We start from the raw sequence: 23,273 nt of genomic DNA on the forward strand, positions 1-23,273 counted from the left end.
ACTCCTGGAAAAACTGTAGCTTTGACTATACGAACCTTTGTCAGCAAAATAATGTCTCTGCTTTTTAATACTCTGTGTATGTTTGTCATTGCTTTTCTTCCAAGGAGAAAGCATCTTTTAATTTCATGGCTGCAGTCACCATCTGCAGTGATTTTAGAGCCCAAGAAATCAAATCTCTTACTGTTTCCATTGTTTCCCCATCTATTTGCGATGAAGTGATGGAACCAGACGCCATGATCTTACTTTTTTGAATGCTGAGTTTTAAGCCAGCTTTTTCAATCTTCTCTTTCACCTTCATCAAGAGGGTTTTTAGTTCTTCTTCGCTTTCTGCCATAAGGTGGTATCATCTGCATTATCTGAGGTTATTGATATTTCTCCCAGCAATCTTGATTCCAGCTTGTGCTTCATCCAGCCCGGCATTTTGCATGGTTTACACTCTGCAAATACGTTAAATAAGCAGGGTGACAATATACATCCTTGATGTACTCCTTTCCCAATTTTGAACCAGTCCGTTGTTCCATATCTGGTTCTAACTGTTGCTTCTTGACCTGACAGGTTTCACAGGAAGCAGGTAAGGTGGTCTGGTATTCTTATCTCTTGAAGAATTTTCCACAGTTTGTTGTGATCCACACAGTCAAAGGCTTTGGCATAGTCAATGAAGCAAAATTAGATGTTCTTATGGAATTCTCTTGTTTTTTCTATGATCCAACAGATCCCAGCAATTTGATTTCTGGTTCCTCTGCCTTTTCTAAATCCAGCTTAAACATCTGGAAGTTCTCGGTTCATGTACTGTTAAAGCCTAGCTTGGAGGATTTTGAGCATTACATATGCTTTCTAGACTATTCTTTTTTTTTAATTTAAAGAGTTTTCAGAACAAGAGAAAAAATTCTAAAAATTAGTCAAAGAGCAAATCTTAAAAAATGAGTTTCCCTTGTTATCAAACAGTTCTTTTAGATAAATTTTAAAATGTGGCTATGGAATTCTCTTCTTTGGACTGTTCTTCATAAAACTCATCACTAAAAAAAAAAAAAAACCCATCTCATGCTCAGTGTTACTTAACAGAATGTCTAAAAATACACAGAAGCTTTATAGATGGAAGCCTGACCCAATAAGAAAATTAGATAAACAAGATCCTATTGTATAGCACAGGGAACTATATTCAATATCATGTAATAAACTACAATGAAAAAATGTAAAGAATATATATAACTGAATCACTTTTATGTACACCAGAAACTTAAACAAGTCTAAATCAGCTATACTTCAATAAAAAGTATTTTAATAAAATACAATTCAAAAAAAAAAAAAAAAAGAAATTGGGATTTTAAAAAATATTAACTCCACACATATGATAAGGAATTTTATGTAAGATGTTAGAATGGCAGTTCTTAGGGTATCAGGTTATCTTAAGGGAAAAAAAATAAAGGCTAATGGTTTTACTCTTATCTACTGATGAAGAGTATCATTTTAAACACAGAATAAAACTAAAAAGAAAAGATCCAGGTACTCTGTTGAAACCTAAGTAAGAATCACCAGCACCTTTAATACTGGAATTCTAGGGCAGATTGAAGCGGAGAAGGCAATGGCACCCCACTCCAGTACTCTTGCCTGGAAAATCTCATGGTCCGAGGAGCCTGGTAGGCTGCAGTCCATGGGGTCGCTAAGAGTCAGACACGACTGAGCAACTTCACTTTCACTTTTCACTTTCATGCAGTGGAGAAGGAAATGGCAACCCGCTCCAGTGTTCTTGCCTGGAGAATCCCAGGGACGGGGGAGCCTGGTGGGCTGCCGTCTATGGAGTTGCACAGAGTTGGACATGATTGAAGGAACTTAGCAGCAGCAGGGCAGATTGAAGAGTTTCTAAGTATTTATTTTACCTCCCATAAAATTAATTTTAGAAAGTTTAAAACTTTACATATTAAAATAGATGTTTCAGAATCTCTGACAACCAATTCAAAAAAAGAATTACATTCTGCTTTTCTGAATAAGAATTAAGACAACCAAAAAATATCTATCATATTTTATCTAATCCAAGTCACCAATGCTATATTTCACAACTGGGAGAATAACACTACATAACACTAAAAATCAAAGATGCCTTCAATTAAACTGTAACCAGAGACTAAGATACATCCACTCTTCGGGTGATAAACTGAGAAGGAGGAAAAAATCTTAAACTGATGAAATACTACATTTGTTAAAAGCCATACCACAACAAAAGGAAACAGGAGTAAGATTTAAGAATAAAAATGAAATACCAATTGAGCATTACATTGGCATGAAGTTACATCCCTGCACTAAACATTATTCATTCAACATTTTCTCTTCCATTACCTTTAGTTGGAAAGGATACAGCATAACGTAATAAAGCATATGCAAAGCACTTAACATCATATTTAGTAGGGAAGGAAAATAAGAAATAATGGATTAATTCCCGACAAGCAAGTGGATGTTAACAAAATACTTCTAAGATACTTCCACAGCATTTGGCACAGCCACTTACCCCAATTCAACACCTGCATAGATGTGAATTTTTTTTTTTAATTGTTATTATACCAGACTATATTAGGGTGGTAGCATTATGCATAATTTTTGTCTTTTTTACAAACTTTGGTGTTAAAATGTTATACTACTTTTGTACTTATACAAATGTGAATTTTAAAAAGAAAGCAGGCATCTGCTAAAGGAAGTGCTATTATTACATTTCAGCTTCTAATAAAATGTGTCCAAATTTAACAGTAATAGAGAAACATGCAAGGCTTCTATTTTAATGTGTCATATAATATGACGTGTTTCTAGAATACTTTTAAAAACCAGAATTTGAAGAATTATATTTAGAAGAGTATGAATGCAACTCTTAAGAACAGCCATAGAACAGACATCACCTGGGGCGCGAGTTTATGGAGCCATGCTCATTCAGGCTGCTACAGTTTTGATGGCTTGCTATAAATACAGAAAGAAGTATCACGGCAGAAGCAGGTGGAGATGAGATGGGAAAAATAAATATTCTAAAGGAAAGGAATTAAGGCTTAAGATGTCTGCTATACACAAAGCACTAGGCTACTCAACTATATATAAACTCCCCCATTTAATTCTAACAAGCTTAGAATGTAAATAAAATCTCAGTGTAAAAGACTTGGAATGAGAGGCCTTAGAAAAATTAAACAATTTGATCATCACTGCTTTTAAGTGCTGGTACTGGTTTCAAGGTCTTCCCATGTGGCTCAGCAGTCAAAAATCCTCCTGCCAATGCAGGAGACTCGAATTTGATCCTGAGCCAGGAAGATGCCCTGCAGAAGGAAAGGCAGCCCACTCCAGTATTCTTGCCTGGGAAACCCATGAACAGAGGAGCCTGACAGGCTACACACAGTCCAGGGGGTCACAAAAAGAATTGGTCTCGACTTCGCAACTAAACAACAACAAAGTAGGTTTCAAACAGTCTCTTTTTAAGAATCCACACTGTTTGAGAGGAAAAAACTGAAGCTCCCAAAGACCAAGGATTATTATCCTGAGAGCTAAATGTATCAAACTGATTTAAGGAAATTATTTTTATGCATCCTATTAAACTTTTTCTTTTGGTGTGGGGGTGGTGTTTATAAACAGGTTCATATTAGCTTCTTCTAAGGAAAAAAATGTTAATTTTCCTCAATTTAGATACTTGACTAGCACAAGATGACTAGAAATGCAATTAAAAGACATATTTACATTTAAACGAAATTCCTAAAAATGAATTAGTTGATTACTATTTAAGAAGAACCGTACCTTGTTATACATTGGATATTTCTAACTTGTAATTCATGAAAAGCCATACCTGTTCAGAAACAAGAGTCTGTAGCTTCTGAACTTCTAATTGTAATGCTTTGTTTTGGTCACTTAGAATCTAAAAGAAAGAATCTCAATTTACTGCTTTATTAGGAAAAATTAACAAAGCAACCATTTGAGTAAGTTTTTAAAAAATCAAAGCCGTATAATTACTATAAGCACTTATAAAGTGAGAGATGAATTATATACTGACCTAAGAATGCAAATCTCATGGTGGCTTCATTTTTCAGTTTCAATGAATATATTTCCAGGGTATAGGAATACAGTAATGGTATAAAGTACATGTATGATGATATCTAAAAAGTAGTCTAATTCAGTCATGTGGTTTATCCCAAATGTTTTAACACTGGGCTTAGAACCCTTTCATGTGTATTTCAAAAAGTTTGACAATTTGTCCCAATGAATTCTGGGAAACCCTGCTTTCATAAGAGAGTACTTACAGGATTACTATTAAGCAAAAAAAAAAAACAAACCACAAACTAAAAAAAAAAAAAAGCAAATCTTACTGCATGCAGAGATGTACCCATGCAATCAGAATACTTTACAATAATACTCAAGATATCTGGTCATGAACAGAAACTAACACTACATCAGCAACAGAGGCAAATAAAAACATGTCAAACTATCAACTAAAAATGTAGAGAAAAGGTTGGGGCAAAACAAATATCAAGTCTATTATAAAAACAGATAAGTCAAAATAATAGATTAAGTCCCCAAGTGAACTATAGAAATACTTTTTCAGAGTGATTATATATAAAAAGTAGTTATTTCTACATTCATTTCAACTAAAAATTATACAAGGTTGTTCAAAGAAAGCTGAGTTGACAAGTTTAATTACACACCTTAAATTCTTCCATTTTGTTTGAAATTTCACACTGTAGCTGCTCTTCAAGCAATCGTATTTTATCATCCTTAACATGAATACTGTAAGAAAAAAAAATACTTCATACATTCAGAAAGCTTATATAAATTATGTACACAACTATTGGTTATTAGCAGTAATATTTTCTTCAATTCCACTTCAACGTAAGTGTATGAATGGCCTAAAGTACAGCAATACTTTAATCACCTTTTCTGCATCTTCTCCAGTTCATGTGCAGCAGCAGCCTATATTGGGAATGAGATGAGAATTTTATTATTTCTCAGGAAGCACTCAAACCTATTCTTTTACTTAATTTTACTTATTAAAGTTATATTTTATATACAGTAAATATTAATAGTAAAATGAATAGCATACATTACTGTAATAATTTTTGCTGTCTAGTATTTTTTATTTCTCACTGATCAACTTTTATCCTAGTAAAAGCTACATCCTTTTCTGATTAAATGGTAGAAGGTGAAAACAAATCAGCACATGAGTGCTATAATCAAGTCCTCCAATAATTCCCTGACAGCTCAGTGGGTAAAGAATATGCCTGCAATGCAGGAGAACCTGGTTCAATTCCTGGGTTGGGAAGATCCACTGGAGAAGGGAAGATACCTACTCCAGTATTCCTGGGCTTCCCTTCTGTGGCTTAGCTGGTAAAGAATCCACCTGCAATGCAGGAGACCTGACTTCGATCCCTGGGTTGGGAAAATCCCCTGGAGAAGGGAAAAGATATCCACTCCAGTATTCTGGCCTGGAGAATTCCATGGACTGTATAGGCCATGGGCTCGCAAAGAATTGGACATGACTGAGTGACTTTCACTTCACTCACCAATAACTCAAAAGTGATCAATTTCTTTGGACCAAATATTAATTTCAACATGAATACAGAAACATTCAGGTGAGTTGTGAGGGTCATGGTCAAACAGAAGAGGCTTTTAACAACATATCACGCAGCCAAACACAGGTAACCATTATACTTATTATCTACATGGATAAAACTAGGGCTTGTGATACCAATGAAAATAAGTATAAACAAACTGTAATTCTAAGGTAAATGCTTAAAAGCAATAAAGATCTACCTGTTCATTTGCCAGGGCCTGTAATTTTTGCACTTCAGCTTTTAATAAGAAATTCATATTCTGTATGTCCTAGAACAAAAGGAAAAATAATATTAGAATTATTTAATATAAAATTAGATTTGAAGTTGTGTAATGTCTCTCTTCTACCTAAGCAAAGGTCTCAAAGCATAAATCTCAAATTACCACTTCCTATCAGAAAGAAAACTATCAAGTCCTGTTATTTAACATATTTCCCAAATTATCGTGAATAATATCACGTGAGAAAAGGCCTTTGAACTTCTCCTCTTAGAGGGCTAAAGAGGATTTTGTAGTTTCGAAAAGAGACAATTTCCAAATGAATTCTAGAGTATTTTCCAGGCTTCACAGACATTTGTACTGATGACAAGATCAGGATAATTCAATGCCTATGAAGTATTGCAGCCATTTTTAAGAAGTACTGTACCTTAAGTTCCTCCTCTTTACTTGCTAAATGATCATGCTCATTTGCTAAAGAATCTTCAGTCTGTTTTATCTGCTTATCCTTTTCTGCAATCCTTTAAAAGGAAATAGATTTGTACAGTCAATAAACATTTAGAAGTTAAGTCACAAATGAAAGGATTAGAAGCCTCAAGTATGATCAACCTTACTTGAGTAAATTTCATATAACTGTATCTTCAATCTCTATAGACCCTTTCAGTTAGTAGTTAACTGTCACATGCATTACTACAACTTCATAAAATACATACCCCTATTTTAAAACTTGAGGTCAAAGAAGTTAATAATTTAACCTCACAAGCCTGGTAATGTCAAAAGCATTTTTCAGGTCTTCTGAACTTACGTGATCCATGTCTATACAAATTATACAATACATAACAAAAAAAGAATTTTATTTTTGGCATATCACCATATAGTTAGATTGTTGTTGTTCAATGGCTCAGTCATGTCCAACTCTTTGCGACCCCATGGACTGCAGCAGGCCAGGCTTCCCTGTCCTTCACTATCTCTTGGAGTTTGCTCAAACCTGAGTCAATGATGCCATCCAACCACTCCATAGAGAGAGAGTAGGTGTAACTACTTATTAGATACAAAAACTAACTTCCACTAATCTCAGATCACAGTGATCTCGTCCACATAACTGCTAATGCCCGCAGGAAAGAGTTCTTCCAACTCTTTTTATGACAAAGACATAAAACACAGAATACACAATGCATAGGGGTAGAAGAGCTAAAGTTGTTCCAAATCTAGTTGAGAGTAATTTCTGAACAAGTTAGAACATAAAATCAATCATAAGTGTAGAATCTAACAGATACAAGTTAGTGATGACTAAGCAATTTTAAGAGAAATATAGAAGGCAGGCTTACACTTTATGTAATTCCTCTGCTAGAGCTGAAGCGGAGGTCTAAGAAAGAAAAACAGTGTCAACACAAAAGCCTTTAAGAGAAAGTTCAAAAGTTGTACAATAATCATCACAATAGGGCTTTAAAAATTAAAAGAAATAAATGTATATAAAGTTAAGGAAGTAGCTGGCTCATGATGAATGTTCACTAAATAACGGCTATTATTCTGAAAGTAAATTTGATCAACAGCTTCCAGTATTAGGGAATTAGCATCATAAGACATTTCTAATGAAATAAGTTGGCAGGCCTGAAAACTATTTAACTGACAAGCAACACGTACACAGGGGAAAAAAAAAAAGCAGCAAAGGCTATTTTTCATTTATGAGCTTCTCCTTAATAAAAATTCCTAGTAATGAAATTATATCATTTATGATTAAGTTTAACAAGTCATTTAATAAAGCCCATGTTCATCTCTACTTTTCAAAGGTACTAAGTATTTAATTTCTGATAAATCTTCTAGAACTACCTCTCAGCTATAACTTAAGATCTCAATCCAATTTGAGTTAATAATTTACATACACACAAACACCTATGTAATTCTTTCTCAATTAATTTTACACAATAGTTCCTACAAAGAAAACAATTAGGGAAAAAAACCTGTTTACAGTTTTGGGATTTTCAACTTGCCTGAACCTTAAAAATAAGCTTTTGATGTTAGAACTACTTTTCACACAGAAAAGTGACTTCTGTTCTATTATTTTTCCTACAAACAATTTTTAGAATTTTAAGTTGAAATACTGAAATTCACAGTATGTATATTACGGAAACAAGCTAACCAGTTAAGTATTTAAAAGTTTCTTCTCTTCTTAATGTTATACTATTTATATTCTAAAGCCTATGTATCTGTATCTATCTACCTACCTATCACCTTACACAACAATGATGCCAAAGAACAATAGGTTTAGTGAATATTTAATGAATACATTTAATATATAAACGGTTATTCTTGACACCGTTTGGCCAATTCCTCCTTTTTTGTGACAGGATGGTGGACATTTTTTTCTCTCCTAAGGTTAAAAACTCTCTAACCCACCTTCCCATTAGTCAGATTTGGATTTCTTTCATACTGTTCTCTCACAGCACTAAACATAATTATCAGAGCACTTACCACTCAGGATCAGCCAGGTGATTCACTGACTAGTCACCCAACTACTAATCCAGTGCATGGCACTGCACAGGCACTCAAATTATTTACACAGCTAGGAAGTTACTAGTAATGACAAGCAATAAGAAAGCACCATTACCTGGGCTGCTATCTGGGAATGGAACTGTTGAATTTGAGCTTTCAACGCCTCATTCTGCTCCAAAATATCCTTTCAAAAACCAAAAAGGAGAGGGAAGAAGTGTGCTATTAAAAATGCCAATGTATATGAACAAAATGAGTTACAGATACATCTGTTTATCTTTTAAAGGTACTCAAGATTCCAAAGGGCTTCCCTGGTGGCTCAGAGGTTAAAGCGTCTGCCTGGAATGTGGTAGACCCGGGTTCGATCTCTGGGTGGGGAAGATCCCCTGGAGAAGGAAATGGCAACCCACTCCAATACTCTTGCCTGGAGAATCCCATGGAGGGAGGAGCCTGGTAGGCTACAATCCATGGGGTAGCAAAGAGTGGGACAGGACTGAGTGACTTCACTTAAGATTCCAAAAGGCACCATTTTAAATAACAATGATGAGGCATTCTATTCTCAGAGCTAATTTATAAAGCAGAAATTAAGAATACATTGTACTGTTCCTAATCTAATACAAAAAGCATTAGACTGTGGGTAAAGGTATCTTTGAGCACATATTCAGACCATATTGTGACAACTGCTCGAAGATTAAATTTAAATTTTTCATCCCCACTCCAAAATTAGGATAAAGAGGCTATCCTCTCTCTCCTACACAAGACACATCCAACCACTGCCCATCTTTATTATTTTTTAAAGAGGGAAAATTAGATACCTGAACTTGCATTTGTAGAGACTCTTCTTTGTTCACCCTTTTTTGCTCTGATTCCATTAACTGCATTAGTCTTTGCTCCAACTGTTGTTTTGATACCAAGGTATCTGTAAGCTTACTATGCAGACTCTGTACTTCATTTTCTTTGGCCACAAATTTACTCTGTAGATCTAACAAAACACTGCATTTTACAAAGGTTTCTTCCTTTGCCTGGTTACTGCTACTCATCTTGAGAGCAGGCTTACCTCCCCTGGAATATTCCCCTTTTGAATCTCTCCTGTGCTTTCCCACCTATATATGGCTCCCCTGAGCAGCCTATGCTTACCTTTTTTCACAGCACCTGCCACACTGTACTAATTCACCTCTTCTCCCAAAGAGTGAGCTTTTTGAGATCAGAGATTGCCTTTTCTCTATATCCAGAGCTGTGCCCAAGGCTTGACACAAAATATATAATTAATAAATGTGTTATCTGAACAGTACATGAATGTTTAAAACTGTATATCATTTCTTGAAAACATTCTTAATTTCCCCAAAGATGTTTTAGTAAGTTATTCAGTGAATTTCTTGTCAATTCCTCGTACTCTCATACCTGGAGAACAGACAAAGATGCTAAAAGCTGACAAATGTCCTGGTGTAAGATGAAATAATTAACACTTTTCTGCCTACTTCTATTCTTAGCAATAATCCCAAAACAAGAAAATGAGAAACAAAAACAGTCTTTGATGCAATTAGAAAATAAATAGAACTCCAAATGACAAGAAATTAAGATAAAACAAATGGAGAGATGATCACTGACTTGGCAAAGATGAGGAAGGGTAAAGTAAAAGCTCAAGAAAACAGAAACTCATGAGAGTTGCCTCCCCTATTCTATAAGACAAATAATTCTAAAACAGGGGAGGAAAAAACAAACAAAAACATACCACACTACCACCAAGGACACAGAGGCAAACAGAGAGAAAAACAATGTATATATGAGTGTGTTACATGGTTTTAAGAAAAGTTAAGATAATGTCACTTCTTTAACAAGACACTAATAATAGAATGGAACACAACTCAAGAAAGAACTCTTGAAAATTAAACATGTAATGGTAACATCCAGGATTAGAATCAGGAGAGCATATTTTTTACCATATTAGGAGAAGTTAAAACACCAAATTAATACCTTCAAAATTCTCTGGGGAAAACTATTTCCAACCTAGAACTCCACATCCAAACTACCCATTAAGCATTAAAGTAGAAAGACTAAAAACATTTTCAGATACTCAAAGCCTCAAGAAATGTACCTTGAGGTATATTCTTATAGAGCAACTAAAAGATATACTATTAAATGAGGGAGGAAAGCTAAAAGATGGCAATGACATAGGATCCCGAAAACAGAGTAAACAGACTAAAGGAAGTCTCAGAAGACAGCTCAGCGTCAACCTAGAAAGCAACAAGTACTGGAGCAGAAAGAATGAGGACTCCAAAGGCATAGCCTCAGGAAAAACTGAGAGCTTCACCAGTATCTAACATGTTGAGAGGCTGGGGGAAGCAGAGGTTAAGGAGTTTAACCTTAGGTAAAATTTGAAACAATAAAACAAAGATCAAGCAAATTAAAAATATAAAGCAAGTTAAAAATATAAAGGAGGAACTTCCCTAGTGGTCCAGGGTTAAGAATCCACCTTGCAATGCAGGGGATGCAAGGTCAATCCCTGGTGGGGAACTAAGATCCCACACAGCATACCACAGAGCAGCACAACTACCGAAGCCTGCACACCACAACTAGCGTGTGTATCGCAACAGAAAGAGCCCACATGATGCAAGGAAGGTCCCGCTGCACAACCAAGACCCCAGGCAGCAAAATAAACAAATCATCATATATATATATATATATATAAGCAATAATTAACTTCAGGAAATTAAAAACGTTGCTCAAGAACTGTACTTTTATTTATCTTGACTCAACACTGAGTTACACAGTCATACTAATGTTAAAATCTAATGCTTTGTTGATGAAATATAACATACTAATTAAAAATAAGCTAATATAGCTTAACATAACAACAAACTTCATATATATTTTTTAAAAGCCTTCAAATATCTTAGACATATCTAAATACTGAACCAAAGGGAAATGCCTAGGGGTAAAAAATATCAGAGGAAACCAAAGGTCTAACACAGAGCCAAAACTCTGTATGATTTACTCTTGTGTTTGGAACTGTATTTTACTATAGGCTCACCACCACTTTCATGGGAAGAAGGGGGACACAGATAAAACACACTATTACAAGCTCCATTATCTCCTAAATGAATTCATCAAATTAAGAATAGTGAAAGCCAGCATTACGTAGATAGTTTTCAGTCAACTACTTGGAATGGTAATGCTCTCACCATTTTTCTCTTCACAATACAGGAATGAGTCCTTCTTGGAAAAAAAAAATTAAATAAAGAACTGATCATGGAATGAGAGAGAATAACCACAGAAATGGAACACACATAGATTCCTACTACCCTGTTTATGGACTATAATTTTATCTGCAACTTAATACCTCAGACAAAACCAGTAGAGACTTATTTTTAAAACCCTAAGAAATGTTAAGGAAATAAAAGTATTCAAAGTGTAAAAGCTATTTTTATTGAGCTATAACCAAAATGCCAATTTATACTTTCTTCACATATGGAGAAGGGCAGAAATTTTACCCAGAATTACATAGTAACTTTATATGAATATTTCTTCCCCTTACCTTGCTGAGCTGCTTCATGCTCTGCTGTCCTCTTCCTGATATAGCTCTGGACTTCTTCCCACCTCCTCTCAGCTTCTTGAAGTTGAACCTGGGGAAAGGATAAGTCAGAAAAAACACAGGATTTCAATTTACAGAAAAAAAGCATCTTCTATCTTTACTGTTGTGCCATAAAACTGCTTCTTCCAACAACTAGTCACTAGTCTCCCATATTTTAATAACATAGGCAGATGTGCTCAGCCTGATAATATGCACAGATATTATCAGTCACAGCCATTCTACCTGCCAATATACAGGATTTACAGATTAGAGATTTCAGAAACTCCTTATTTGTGCTGGTGGATCAATATAGCTGCTGCTATGTATATATCTGACCCACTTAGCTATGATGAGCTTTCCAATAATCTTCCTTCAGGTGATAGGCTTTTCAAAAGACAGGATGATATCTTTATTGCTAAATTTTAGTAGGTTCCTAAAATTCTTATTTTGAGGTATAGCACAACACTTCAATTATGACTACAATATTTAATGTCATTAATCTACTTATCCATATCCATAGAGCACAAACATCATATTTAAGAATGTCATCAGCAAATATATTAGCAAGACAAATATTTAATAAAAGTTAGGACAACAATATCACTCTCCCATAGGGACCCATGAAAACTTCAAGAAAACAAAAAGTACGCTACTTTCTACATTCAATTATCCTCAGAGCCCTTTTAACCTCTACTGCCCTGGAGAAGACTCCTGAGAGTCCATTGGACTGCAAGGAGATCCAACCAGTCCATTCTAAAGGAGATCAGTCCTGGGTGTTCTTTGGAAGGAATGATGCTAAAGCCGAAACTCCAATACTTTGGCCACCTCATGCAAAGACTTGCTGCTGCTGCTGCTAAGTCGCTTCAGTCGTGTCCGACTCTGTGTGACCCCGTAGATGGCAGCCTACCAGGCTCCTCCGTCCTTGGGATGCGAAGAGTTGACTCACTGGAAAAGACTCTGATGCTGGGAGGGATTGGGGGCAGGAGGAGAAGGGGACGACAGAGGATGAGATGGCTGGAAGGCATCACCGACTCGATGGGCGTGAGTTTGAGTGAACTCCAGGAGTTGGTGATGGACAGGGAGGCCTGGCATGCTGCGATTCATGGGGTCACAAAGAGTCGGACACGACTGGGCGACTGAACTGAACTGAACTCTGGAATTGGTATTAAGGTATACCATCTATATTGATGACTTATGTAGGAATCTATCCAATACATTTAACTTACAGAAACTGAACTGTTCAACAAATCCTCTCCTCCGTACAAGGAGGAACAGACAATTCTACTCATCACTCTACTCAATATGCACAGGCTAAAATGTGCAAGAAAAATAAGTCCACTCCTCTCTCTCAGTCAGCCTAAGCAACCCCATGCATGTCTTCTCAGTATAAGCATCTAATGGCACCAAGTGCCACTCTGGTGTCTAAAGAAACTGTGTGATTTTTTTTTTCTACTGTGGCTCAAGTGAAAGCAACTGGAGTATTACTTGGCCTCATGCTCACGCAACAGAAAATCATCTATTCCAATGCTGAAATAAAAATAGGCTCTACTAACCTTACTTAGAGATCCAAGTTATTGATAAGTGATGCTGAAGGTGATTTTAACTACCTATCAAAAATTCGATTTTTGTCTTATACATGCAGACCCTCACCTCCACACATAAGGTAAAATTCTGTTTATGCCTGTCACTCAGCTAATATCAATTTTCATATCTTCAAATAGTCTTTAACTTCAAACTCAAGCCTGTGTTCAATTCCTTCACTAGTGTAAATGTTTCTATACAGGCCCATTAAGCCTCAAACTACATCTCTCAAAAGCTATATACACTTTCAGGTCATTGGATTGAAAAGCCACATTATTTATGAAATGATAAATAAAGGTAATGTTTCACCTTCAACTGAGTAACTGCTTGCTCAGCATTCTTCTTTTGGACTTCTTCTTGCTGTAGCTTTCCTGTTTTCTCAGTCAGCTCACTTACCAACCTAGCATAATCCTGGCGCAGTTTGTTTAGTTCAGCAGACTGCCTGAAAACAGTTAACTGGATTAGGAACCTTCCATTATTACAAACACATGTAAATTACTAAAGAAAACATGTGAGTTTTGCTGAGTTAGTGATTCCACTTATAGGTAAATGACAACAAATGCTCCAAGTGTATACTAATAAAGAATTTGGTTGAATGTAATCTCTGAATCATTCTGATGACAATAATATAAACACTTAAGTTACCATAAAGTAATCAAGAAAAATGGGTAACCACACACCATGAGCAGGAATCACTCTCAAATCAGTGCTCTGAATCAACCAATCAGAATAGTTATTCTATGTAAGCATGCTGCTAGTCTTCTCTAGGACTGTTTCTCAAAGTATGGCACTGTGCATGCTTGCATGCTCAAGTATGGCTCAGACCAACTAAATCACTATCATAAGGAATGTGTCTTAACATGCAGATTCCAGGACTCTACCTCAGAGCCACTAAATCATACACTTACAAGGATAAGACTCAAGAATATGATTTGTAGCTAACATGCCAGATACTCTTCAGAATAATGAAGGTTGAGAACTACTGTTACAGGAAATAGGTCTAAAACTTGCTAATGCAGCCTCTTAAATTTGTAAGCTACTGCACTGGTGGCACTAGTATTTACCATGCAGTTTACCTGAAGAGCTTCTTCAAAAGCAGGAGGATAGGTTTTGAAAATTTATTCATTTTAAAAACACGTGTAAAAAGCAAAAGTCTAACAAATTACTATCAAACACATTTTGGTGACTGAAGAAAACACTCTACCATTCAATGAAAATACTGTCATTTTATTCAAAGTAAAGCATTTGGGAACATACTTGCTTTCTAGTTGGTTTGTAGTGTTGCTGACAGCATCTCTCAGTATGCCATTTTCCTGCTTCAAGTGAGCTATCTCTGCCTCCATCTGCTCACGAACTTGTTGGAACTAAAATTATTTTACACACGTAAGATTTAGAAAACAATAACTGCCAGAGCTAACCTCAAAGAAAATTTATCATGATGAAAAGTAAAAAAGCATCAATAGCATAAAGTCTAGATATTCTTCTCAAATAAATATAAGCAAATTTAAAGGATACATTTTGATAGTGACAAATACAAAGTAAATATAAGTTATCACAGCATTCAAGAAAGCAAGTAGAGGCTGGCTGCTATCATATGCAAAATAAATACCTAAGATGCTGTTTTAGAACTGAAAGATATTTTTAGAAATCTTTTCTACACAAGACTCATATAGAACTGAAACTGTACTGATCTAGAATATGTCAATTAAGTTAGCAATATTTTAATAAAAGGTTTTAGTAATCAAAAGTTTAAAGACTGAACATATGTTTGAAACATTTACATTAAGTTACAAATTGAGCCATATCCAAATAGATGGCAAATTCACTATATAAAAGTCTACCTGCTAAAATATCTGGCTTCTAGTTTTTTATTTCAGAATTATAGAATCAAAAGACAAAAAACACTGAAACTTATATTCTCACATCCTCACTTTAGTATCTGAAAAACTCTTAATAATTTTTAGTAAACCTATTCAATTAAGAGGAAAAAAAAGTATATGTTGCTAATTCTCAGAAAACTTATCATATATAAACCATATCTTGACCTCTGTAAGCAATCAAGTTCAAAAAAAGAAATAATCAATTCAAAACCCTTAACCTTCAATAAAAGATATTGCCACAACTCTCCAACTACTTTTCAAATGAATGTAAATCACAATTAAGAGGGGGAAAGATTACATGAGGTCAGGAAAAATCAGTTCTTTAATAATCTGGTTAATGGAAAAGAATATTTCAAAAGGCTGGGGGCTGGGAAGATGGAGGATTGAGCCAAATTAAAGCATCAAAGTAGTGGATGGGTTAAGAACCTGAAAAGAGATTCATTCACTTTTCATTATTAGTAGCATTTCCACAGAAAATACTACTGGAATTCTGATAACAGTAAAGAACTGTTCATTTTTCAGCAAACTACTAACGTGATCAAAGCAGTATTTTACAAATAAAAATCTTGTGCTAATTATATATTAGACTGGAAAAGAGACCTCTTAAGAATGCTCTAACTGGGGCTCTGTAACAGCCTAGAGGGGAGGGAATGGATGGGAGGTGGGAGGAAGACTCAAGAGGGAGGGGACATATGTACATCTATGGTCAATTCATGTTGATGTATGACAGAAATCAAACCAATACTGTAAAGTAATCAATCAACTTAAAAAGTAAAAAATAAATTACCTTCTCTAAAAATAAAAAAGAATGTTGTAATAATGCTAGTAAGAAATAATAAACTAAGGTCGTATCTAAAAACTGAATGCAAGAAAAACTAGAAATAAAGCGATCAATGCAAAGAAATAGAGAAAAACAACAGAACGGGAAAGACTAGAGATCTCTTCAAGAAAATTAGAGATACCAAGGAAACATTTCATGCAAAGATGGGCTCGATAAAGGATAGAAATGGTATGGACCTAACAGAAGCAGAAGATACTAAGAAGAGGTGGCAAGAATACACAGAAGAACTATACAAAAAAGATCTTCACGACCCAGATAATCACGATGGTGTGATCACACACCTAGAGCCAGACATCCTGGAATGTGAAGTCAAGTGGGCCTTAGAAAGCATCACTACGAACAAAGCTAGTAGAGGTGATGGAATTCGAGTTGAGCTACTTCAAATCCTGAAAGATGATGCTGTGAAAGTGCTGCACTCACTATGCCAGCAAATTTGGAAAACTCAGCAGTGGCCACAGGACTGGAAAAGGTCAGTTTTTATTCCAATCCCAAAGAAAGGCAATGCCAAAGAATGCTCAAACTACCGCACAATCACACTCATCTCACACGCTAGTAAAGGAATGCTCAAAATTCTCCAAGCCAGGCTTTAGCAATACGTGAACCGTGAACTTCCAGATGTTCGAGCTGTTTTTGAAAAGGCAGAGGAAACAGAGATCAAATTGCCAACATCTGCTGGATCATGGAAAAAGCAAGAGAGTTCCAGAAGAACATCTATTTCTGCTTTATTGACTATGACAAAGCCTTTGACTGTGAGGATCACAATAAACTGTGGAAAATTCTGAAAGAGATGGGAATACCAGACCACCTGACCTGCCTCTAGAGAAACCTATATGGAGGTCAGGAAGCAACAGCTAGAACTGGACATGGAACAACAGACTGGTTCCAAATAGGAAAAAGAGTACGTCAAGGCTGTATATTGTCACCCTGCTTATTTAACTTATATGCAGAGTACATCATGAGAAATGCTGGGCTGGATGAAGCACAAGCTGGCATCAAGATTGCTGGGAGAAATATCAATAACCTCAGATATGCAGATGACACCAACCTTATGGTAGAAAGTGAAGAGGAACTAAAAAGCCTCTTGATGAAAGTGAAAGACGAGAGTGAAAAGGTTGGCTTAAAGCTCAACATTCAGAAACCGAAAATCAAGGCATCTGGTCCCATCACTTCATGGGAAACAGATGGGGAAACAGTGGAAACAGTGTCAGACTTTATTTTTTTGGGCTCCAAAATCACTGCAGATGGTGACTGCAGCCATGAAATTAAAAGACACTTACTCCTTGGAAGGAAAGTTATGACCAATATAGATAGCATATTCAAAAGCAGAGATGTTACTTTGCCAACAAAGGTCCGTCTAGTCAAGGCTATGGTTTTTCCAGTGGTCATGTATGGATGTGAGAGTTGGACTGTGAAGAAAGCTGAGCGCCAAATAATTGATGCTTTTGAACTGTGGTGTTGGAGAAGACTCTTGAGAGTCCCTTGGACTGCAAGGAGATCCAACCAGTCTATTCTGAAGGAGATCAGCCCTGGGATTTCTTTGGAGGGAATGATGCTAAAGCTGAAGCTCCAGTACTTTGGCCACCTCATGCGAAGGGTTGAGTCATTGGAAAAGACTCTGATGCTGGGAGGCATTGGGGGCAGGAGGAGAAGGGGACGACAGAGGATGAGATGGCTGGATGGCATCACTGACTCGATGGACGTGAGTCTGAGTGAACTCTGGGAGTTGGTGACAGACAGAGAGGCCTGGCGTGCTGCGATTCATGGGGTCGTAAAGATTCAGACACGACTGAGAGACTGAACTGAACTGAACTGAAGATTTTAAAACAAACTGTAGATTGGGCGAAGGAGAGAGAATTCAAAGGATTCAAGCAGAATAATAATAATGCTTCACAACATTAGAAAATAAAAACAACTTGACCAAAATCAACAGTTAAATTTTACACACATGTTAATTTTGAGGTGACAACAAGCACTTTCAAACTGAAGCATCATCTGGCAATAGAAACAATTTCAAAAGAAATCATTGATCCACAAGGTTCACTTAAGTGGAGTATTATAAGCCCACTTGACAAGCAAGCCAAACCATATTCTTCAATAGTCTTTTTATCAATAATAAAGATGATATTTCAATGGAAGGGAGGGTGAGGAAACAAGAAGAAAGAAAACAACCTAAAGGAAATCATGAAAATGGATTAACACTGTAAAAATAGACAGTAAGCACTGAACCCTTTAAAATGTTGAAAGAAAACAGGCAAAAATAAGAACACAAAACTGAAGGTCACTTAAGCTAAAACCATTATCATTTTCCCTCTCTTCTCCACTGCATCACCAAGCCCTATCTACTACCTTTTTTTTTATCAAATAAATGGCCTCATTATCAATGTCTTGACTTAAGGTTTTTGTTCTCTTACTTGGATTCTGGCAAAAGTCCTCCCACTATCCCTTGTTCCACTCTTCACATTGCTATCACTCTCATACTATGTCTGAGTAATAATTTAAAATACTATAAACACATTGCTGGGTTGCTTAAACTCCTTCACTGGCCCACCAGTCTTCAGGTATGTTGTTCAGTTGCTAAGTCCTGTCCAGCTCTTAGCGAACCTGTGGACTGCAGCACACCAGGCTCCCCTGTCCTTCACTATCTCCTGGAGTTTGCTCAAATTCATGTCTGTTGACATGTCTTCAGGTATACAAGACCTTTATTTATTTCTCTAGATCTCTTCATTCCAGCCCTGAATGCCAAATACCACAACCATCACCATATTTCTCATAAGCTGTTATCTCTAGACAACCTATATCAAAAATACCTGGAGTGCACTCATTAAAAAGCTCAGTCCTGGGCCCCAAAAGAGACCTACTGAACCACCAATCTCTCGGGATGGGAAGGAATTTCACTGGGTAATAAGCCTTATACCGAGTGCCCATTCCTTCACTCTTTCCTAACAATGCCTAATTGTTTCCAAAGAATCAACAAAGTCTGTTTATCATTGCTAACAAGTCTTCCCTAACACTCCTTCTGTTCCCCACCTCTCATCTCCATTGTTTCAAAGCACCAGATGCTTACTTACCTCTATTGTAACAGAGTATTTACTTGTCAGCTTCCAGCCTACCCACCTAAAAAAGTTGCTTACTTAAGGAGAGGGAGCCAGTTTAATTAACCATTTATATCAAAGCCAGCACAGGGCACTTAAGTTTGCTAATAAAATGAATACAACTATTTAATTTTGTATTCAAAGAAATGTGAAATAAAATATTACATTCTAACTTTACTTTCACTTAACTTTTCAAAGAACAAAAATATACCTTCATCTGCATCTGCTGAGTCTCTTGATAACTGACATGCATTTTGTTTTGAAACACATTATGTTCCTTTTCTAACGTTCCAATCCGATCTTTCATCCTTGCTATAACCACACTGCTTCTTTCTTTTTCTGCCATCATTTCCTAGAAGAGTAAATCAGGAAAAAAAAATTACTTAAAAAAATAAGAACAAGATTTTACTAAGAAAACATATTTAACATCAGTAAAAAAAAGATGTCAGCAAAACAATCATGAATTCTGAAATAAGTACTTGCTTAAAAACCAAGGTCAAAGGTTTAAAAAAAAATTGTCTTCTACATCTTACCTGCTCTTTATACCAGTTCCCTTCATAAAACACTTAGCTGCTCTGTTTACTCATATTTCAAATGTACTTTTGGTCTAACAGTTAAAGAGCTGAATGTGGGATTAAATCCTACATCTAACTTGATTATAAAAAAGAACATTTTTAAAGCAAACCAGTTAATTCTTCATTATTTCCAGGTACCAGCTCTTTTCTGGAGTACAGAAAAGGCCTCCAGGAAAAAAAAAATCGTCAAGAAGAGAAAAGTCTCTTTCCTATAGGAAGAGATAAGGATATGTTTATAGCAGAACAGGGAAAGTAAAACTCAGAAAGTTTTATTATCTTCCCAAGTTAAACATTAAAAGAGTGATTTTGTTTTGTGTTGCAAGTATTATGAACCCCTAGAAGAAATATTAATTACTAAAATGCAAGAAAGCCAAGCAACTTTAAAGTTACCTGCAGGTATGATCAGTCCATTTCCTCTGTTCTAAGAAATGGCTTGATAAACTTTAAGATATTCATTTAACTAAGAGCTGCCCATTAGCACGAGTTTATTTACATGTGCAAATTGTTTTACTGATGTGCATAATACATTTAGGAAAAGCATACACAACACATCTTAAGTATATAACTCAATGAGTTACACAAAAGTAAACAGATTCTTTTTCTAATTTTAAAAATAATCAGAAAATTATAGTCTCTAACCTTATAGAAATACTTATTTTAGCAGTCATAATTGATTAATCTTAATCTGTTTTCCATTGACTTTTATTCACCTTAAATTCACAGAAAAGATTCTATATTCAAATGAGGCCATTCTCATAATGTAATCAAGTAGCTACATAAATGACAGTGAAATAAACTTCATTTACTCTACTGTATTTAACACCTAAAAGGAGAAAAAGCACTTCAGGAAAAATGAGACTACATTTACTATAGAATTTCAATTACGTTCTCAGTCTACATGATCTTTTAAAATGTAACTGACACAGAATATCATTAGTTTCGAGTATATAATGATTCAGTACTTGTATGTATTGCTAAATCATCACCACAATAAGTCTAGTTAACATTATCACCACACGTAGTTACAAATTTTTTCTTGTGATGATAACTCTTCTAGCAACTTTCAAATATACAATTCAGTATTAATAACTATAGTCACCATGCTGTATATTACCTCCCCTGGACTTACATATTTTATAACTGGAAGTCTGTACTTTTTATTTTTTTAAAAGATTTTTTTTAAAACTTCTCAGAGTAAAAAGGGTTTAAAGAACTTCACTGATTAAAAACTACCTATGTTAGAGTTTCACATTTATCCAATAAATTGGATTTAAACAAGATCACACTGAGTTTTGTGCTTCTATAGAATAATTCTAGGTCAAAACCAATTGAAACATGCTCCCAGTGTCCAAATAGTTCCATTATTCTGAAATTAGTATACCTAAAAGTACTGCTATTTTAAATTCACAATTTGACTATAGGATATAATACCATTAAATAGTGGTATTTCCACCACTTAAATTCTAAAAGAAAATTACTTTCACTGTGTGTAAATTTATTACACAGATAAATGAGGAATTATAAACAATTTCTAAAATCCTTCACTGCCTCTGATTCAGAAAGTATAACCCTTAAATACAAGCATGTCTTCACCTGAGTTAACTGCTTACACCGATCCTTCATAGAGGCAGCATCTTCCTTCAGAGCAGTCACTAACTTGTCTTTTTCTTGAAGCTGATGAACAAGTGCAGTCAACTCTCCTTTATTGTACTACAATTGAGAAATCAATACAGAATTGTTAATAATTAACAATGGCTAATGAATTTTATGAAAATGAACTATCTGATATGAAGTGTTCTTAGGCCAAGGCAGAGTTCGCTATATAAAATAGAATGACTGACAAACACTGTCAGTGAAATATCATTCGGAAAAATCGCTATATCATTACATGTTCTGATGTATACAATAGGACACATATCAATCAAGAAACAGATTTTTACAAAGAATGATAGACTTCCATTTTTAAACACAAAGTCAAGACTACTCTCTCCCTCCTAAAAGATCAAAAAAAGGAACATGAAACCTATGCAAACTGAACTACAATAAAACAATCAACTGTAATGTCAAAGCATAATATCAGAAAGACTGCCAAAAGTAGTGGAGATCAAAGCAGATGCTCAGCAACCCAGCCGGAATATACCCAAGACTACAGAGGTGCCATGGGTTACATAGATTTCTGAAGTTAACAAGCTTACACTGAAAGGTAAAACCAGCAATCCCCAATTTGGTATTAGGCACCAGAACAAAGATAGAAGGTAGGAATTTTCTTGCTAGGAGGTCTCAAGAAGCAGAAGTAGAAATATAGAAGATATTAGACAGATAAACCTAATTCAAAGAGGGCAGCTAAACAGTGAGGCAGTTACGAGAGATTCTCTACAGTGAGATACGCTGTAGTGAATGAAGTTTTTTATCTGAGAAGGAAAGACTCATAGCCCAAGGAGAACTGTGGGCCTTGGCTCTTCATTATCAACCTCTAGCCACAGAGATGATGCAAGAGAAACACTTCTCATTGGAAAAGGAGTATCAATGAAAAAGAAATAAAACAGGGTCTATGTAACATATGAGAAAACAGCAAGAAAAGCAATAAGAAAAACCAAATCCCAAGTGCAGAAAAATAACTCTAAAAATATGGTCAAGAACAGACAAAAACTGTGATTAAAAAAGATCACCATGACTTTTTAAAGTCTAACATACCAACAATTTTTGAAAACAAGAGGAAGGAACAGACCTCACAAGAAATAATTCAGAAGAAAATAAGACCACAGAATGAGATGAAATATGAGTTGGCAAAACCCAAAGTAGAAATAAAAAACCATATGAGATATATAATCCAATTAGAAGCAGCAAACAGAAAAAGATGTGTTGCTGAAAACATAGTAGAAGAGAGTTCACCATGTAGAGAAGTAAACAAAAATAAGAAATAAACCAAAAGCTTTATCTTTTTTATGACCAAAATATGAAAAATAAAGACAACAGGTGAAGAAGATCCAGTTCAGTCCCTCAGTCGTGTCCAATTCTTTGCGACCCCATGGACTGCAGCATGCCAGGCTTCCCTGTCCATCACCAGCTCCTGAAGGTAGCTCAAATTCAGGTCCATGGAGTCGGTGATGCCATCCAACCATCTCATCCTTGGTCGCCCCCTTCTCCTCCTGCCCTCAATCTTTCCCAGAATCAGGGTCTTTTCCAGTGAGTCAGTTCTTCCCAACAGGTGGCCAAAGTATCGGAGCTTCCGCTTCAGCATCAGTCCTTCAGTCCTTCAATTTCAAGGCAATTCAGGACTGATTTCATTTCAATTCTTTGGTGCTCAGCTTTTTATGGTCCAACTCTCACATTGACTGGTTTGATCTCCAGGCAATCCAAGGGATTAAGTCATAGTTTTTCTCAAGAGTCTTCTCCAACACCACAGTTCAAATCATCAATTATTTCCATTGTTTCCCATCTATTTGCCATGAAGTGATGTGA

At 35.7% G+C, this 23,273-nt stretch overlaps 1 protein-coding gene across 4 annotated transcripts in view; it reads right to left on the minus strand.

The window, feature by feature from the left end:
* The window catches only part of KTN1 (kinectin 1), a 110,053-nt gene that overhangs the window by 43,966 nt on the left and 42,814 nt on the right, over positions 1-23,273 (minus strand). For all 4 annotated transcript variants that reach the window (XM_070377789.1, XM_070377788.1, XM_070377787.1 and 1 more), the window contains exons 6-18: positions 21,405-21,521; positions 19,448-19,588; positions 14,681-14,787; positions 13,733-13,865; positions 11,807-11,894; positions 9,087-9,253; positions 8,390-8,458; positions 7,110-7,147; positions 6,212-6,302; positions 5,770-5,838; positions 4,892-4,929; positions 4,665-4,746; positions 3,812-3,880 (exon numbers count right to left, since the gene is read on the minus strand). In XM_070377789.1, coding sequence (XP_070233890.1) covers positions 3,812-3,880; positions 4,665-4,746; positions 4,892-4,929; positions 5,770-5,838; positions 6,212-6,302; positions 7,110-7,147; positions 8,390-8,458; positions 9,087-9,253; positions 11,807-11,894; positions 13,733-13,865; positions 14,681-14,787; positions 19,448-19,588; positions 21,405-21,521 — 1,209 coding nt within the window. The remainder of the gene's footprint in view (positions 1-3,811; positions 3,881-4,664; positions 4,747-4,891; positions 4,930-5,769; positions 5,839-6,211; positions 6,303-7,109; positions 7,148-8,389; positions 8,459-9,086; positions 9,254-11,806; positions 11,895-13,732; positions 13,866-14,680; positions 14,788-19,447; positions 19,589-21,404; positions 21,522-23,273) is intronic.

This window comes from Bos mutus, chromosome 10 (genome assembly GCF_027580195.1).
Source record: "Bos mutus isolate GX-2022 chromosome 10, NWIPB_WYAK_1.1, whole genome shotgun sequence".
In the NCBI taxonomy this organism is placed as follows: Eukaryota; Metazoa; Chordata; class Mammalia; order Artiodactyla; family Bovidae; genus Bos; species Bos mutus.